The 2,787-nt window shown below is 39.6% G+C and overlaps 1 protein-coding gene across 2 annotated transcripts in view; it reads left to right on the top strand.

The window, feature by feature from the left end:
* Positions 1-2,479, top strand: part of SLC12A1 (solute carrier family 12 member 1) — a 99,471-nt gene extending 96,992 nt beyond the window's left edge. For both annotated transcript variants that reach the window (XM_003784335.1, XM_003784336.1), the window contains exon 27: positions 1,170-2,479. In XM_003784335.1, coding sequence (XP_003784383.1) covers positions 1,170-1,305 — 136 coding nt within the window. In that variant the 3' untranslated portion in view covers positions 1,306-2,479. The remainder of the gene's footprint in view (positions 1-1,169) is intronic.
* Positions 2,480-2,787: the final 308 nt, after the last annotated feature.

A 2,787-nucleotide genomic window follows, 5' to 3' on the forward strand; every position in this document is an offset into this window, starting at 1 on the left:
AAAAAAAAAAAAAAAAGAAAGCAAGAAAAGAAAAATGTGGGATTTTAGACAGTGAAGGAAGATAAGTACCACCCTGAGACCATGATGAGTGGGCCCCATGAGTGATGGAGAGCCTTGCTCAGACTTACTGATAGTCACACAATAACCACAGGTCCAGGGGCACATGCCCACCTAGAGCCCAGGCTTCCTTCCCAGACCATCTTCCACTACTCAAAAACCCTGGATTGACTTGGTGCCTATAGCTCAGCGGCTAGGAAGCCAGCCACATACACTGAAGCTGGTGGGTTCAAATCTAGCCCAGGCCTGCCAAACAACAATGACAACTACAACCAAAAAATAGCCAGGCATTGTGATAAGCACCTGTAGTCCCAGCTACCAGGGAGGCTGAGGCAAGAGAATCGCTTAAGCCCAAGAGTTGGAGGTTCTTGTGAGCTGTGACGCCACAGCACTCTACCCGGACCGCAGCTTGAGACTGTGTCTCAATTAAAAAACAAACAAACAAAAAAGAAACCCTGGAATTCCCTGCCCAGCAGCCCCAAGTCAGCCACAAGGCTCAAGCCTCCTCCCTGGGGGGTGTTTCTGAACTGCTGTGTACATGGTAGGCAGTGGCCTTTTCCATTTCCACTCCTGACCCTCTGTCCCTACAAATGTTAGGAGACTGTCTACTGAAAATATCAGTGTCCATTTACTTTAAAGATTGGTAGTTGAACATGAAAACTTCCAAGTATTTCACATTTATACCTCACGACCTGATGTCTCCGTGTAAAGATAAATAGGTCTCCAAGCACAGTCCAGCCGGAAGGACGGTCCATCAAAGATGTTTTAACATGGGCCCCTGAATTGGGTGGTAGGGATCCAATAACTGGTTTCTGAGATTTCTCTCAAACATTGGAAAGAACTAATTTATCGGTTGATCAACTGTTTTTTATTTTAGGAAGAATGAAGACTTGCATTTCTTTTTTGCCTTTACAATGCATAAGCCTGTTGTTCTGGTTTATGGATAGTTGTATTAGCTGAGAAATGTATCAGTTTAATATCTATACTCAAATTTCAGTGATTTTATTGGGGAAGAGGATAAAAGTTTTAGCCTCTGGTGATTAAGTAGTTCAGAAACGCTGGTGATGTTACCCCTGTAGTAATTTTCACTCTCTTTTCTCCCATGTCCTCAGGAGCCTTCCAGTGGCAAGAAAAGGATCTATATCGGATTTGTTGTATTTGGCTTGGTTGGAAATCCTCACAAAGAACCTCCCACCTGTCTTACTAGTTAGGGGAAATCACAAAAATGTGCTGACATTTTATTCCTAAACTGTGAAAGATTAGAATACATTGTAACTTAATGTATGAATAATTAAGAAACATTTTACCGTAACTTACGTTGTAAATCTGATCTATGGATATGCAGATCTCTGGAGACTACCGCAACAGATTCAACATAAATGTTGTCATTTTTTATTATTCATTAATGGATTGTCCCCCCTCTCAGCATAAGGGGCTGTCAAAGCCAGTGCTACCCCTAGAAAAAACATTCTTACCATTGCTGTTGATAGACAGAAAAAAAATAAGCAAACCCTTGCTGCTTTCTGCTCATCAAAATCACCAATTTCATTTAAACCTCTCCAGGCAAACTTAATCTTTCGTTTCTACAGCGTTTGCTTCTCAGCCCTGTGTAGGTCTCAGCCCCACAGCAGGGTCTCAGTACACACTTATGGACAGGCTGCTGTGGTAACCATGGGTGGTTATCAAAGGAAAAGACCAACTGGGTAGGGAACATGATTAGGCTTGGCCTCCTGAGAGACTTATACCTACAAAGAAGATTTAAAAATCAATACCTGAAAACTTTAAGAAGTACTTGAGTCTACAAAATGTTGAAAGCAGTTACCTAAATAAGGTTACTCAATGAACAGATTATATACTTAGAGTGATCTGACTGATCTTTGATAACATACGACCTGAATTTGCTAACTGAAAAGTGTATTAGCTAGATTAGAAGACAACAAACATTACAATTAAATGAAATATATTTTCTTCTTAGCATATAAACTTCAATTGTGCGCCCTGCTAAATATTTTGAAATTGCCATCACGGCATTACTTTGCATATTTTTTTTTCTAATTAAGTGGTTAGCACAGATGAAATCTTTATAGACATCTAATTGAAAACCAAGTACCACACATTTTCAAACCATTATTAAGAAATAGATCCTGAATCATAAATTCAGTTACTTTCTATAATGATTGTATGGGTTTTTAAGAATAATTAAAATGTGAAGGGGAAACACTGCAAATTGAAAATATACAGGCATTGATTTTTTTCATTTTTTTTAGTAGACCTGTAATACTTAATCACACTGACAAAACAACAAAAAATTGCTTTTCTGATGAATGGCCTGATTTTTCTTCTTGACATATTTTGACTGTTTGTTCTAACTGAGAAAATAGATGGGAAAAAATGAACCTGAAATAAAAACACTCAAATTCAACTGCTCTGGCCTAGGTCACGTTTTTAACTTTTCAATCACCAAAATCATGATGCAACGGTGTAGCAGATGTGAGTCTGAAAATTTCACTCGGTGCCCTTATCTGCGGGTTATTTAAAGCTGAGATGCAAGTTCAGTCTCTCTGCTCAGAAGGATGACTGCAGGAATAGGGAGACCATCTGTAAAGCTTAAGGAGCTAGAGATCCTCATCCTAATTCCAGGGCCAATGAACTTAACTCCACCCTTGATTAAACCCTCTCTCTCTTGAGCCAAATGCCTAAACCTGGTCCTAGGCAAAGGGACTCAGCTTC

This window comes from Otolemur garnettii, unplaced genomic scaffold (assembly GCF_000181295.1).
Source record: "Otolemur garnettii isolate 467f Iridium unplaced genomic scaffold, OtoGar3 scaffold00011, whole genome shotgun sequence".
NCBI lineage: Eukaryota > Metazoa > Chordata > Mammalia > Primates > Galagidae > Otolemur > Otolemur garnettii.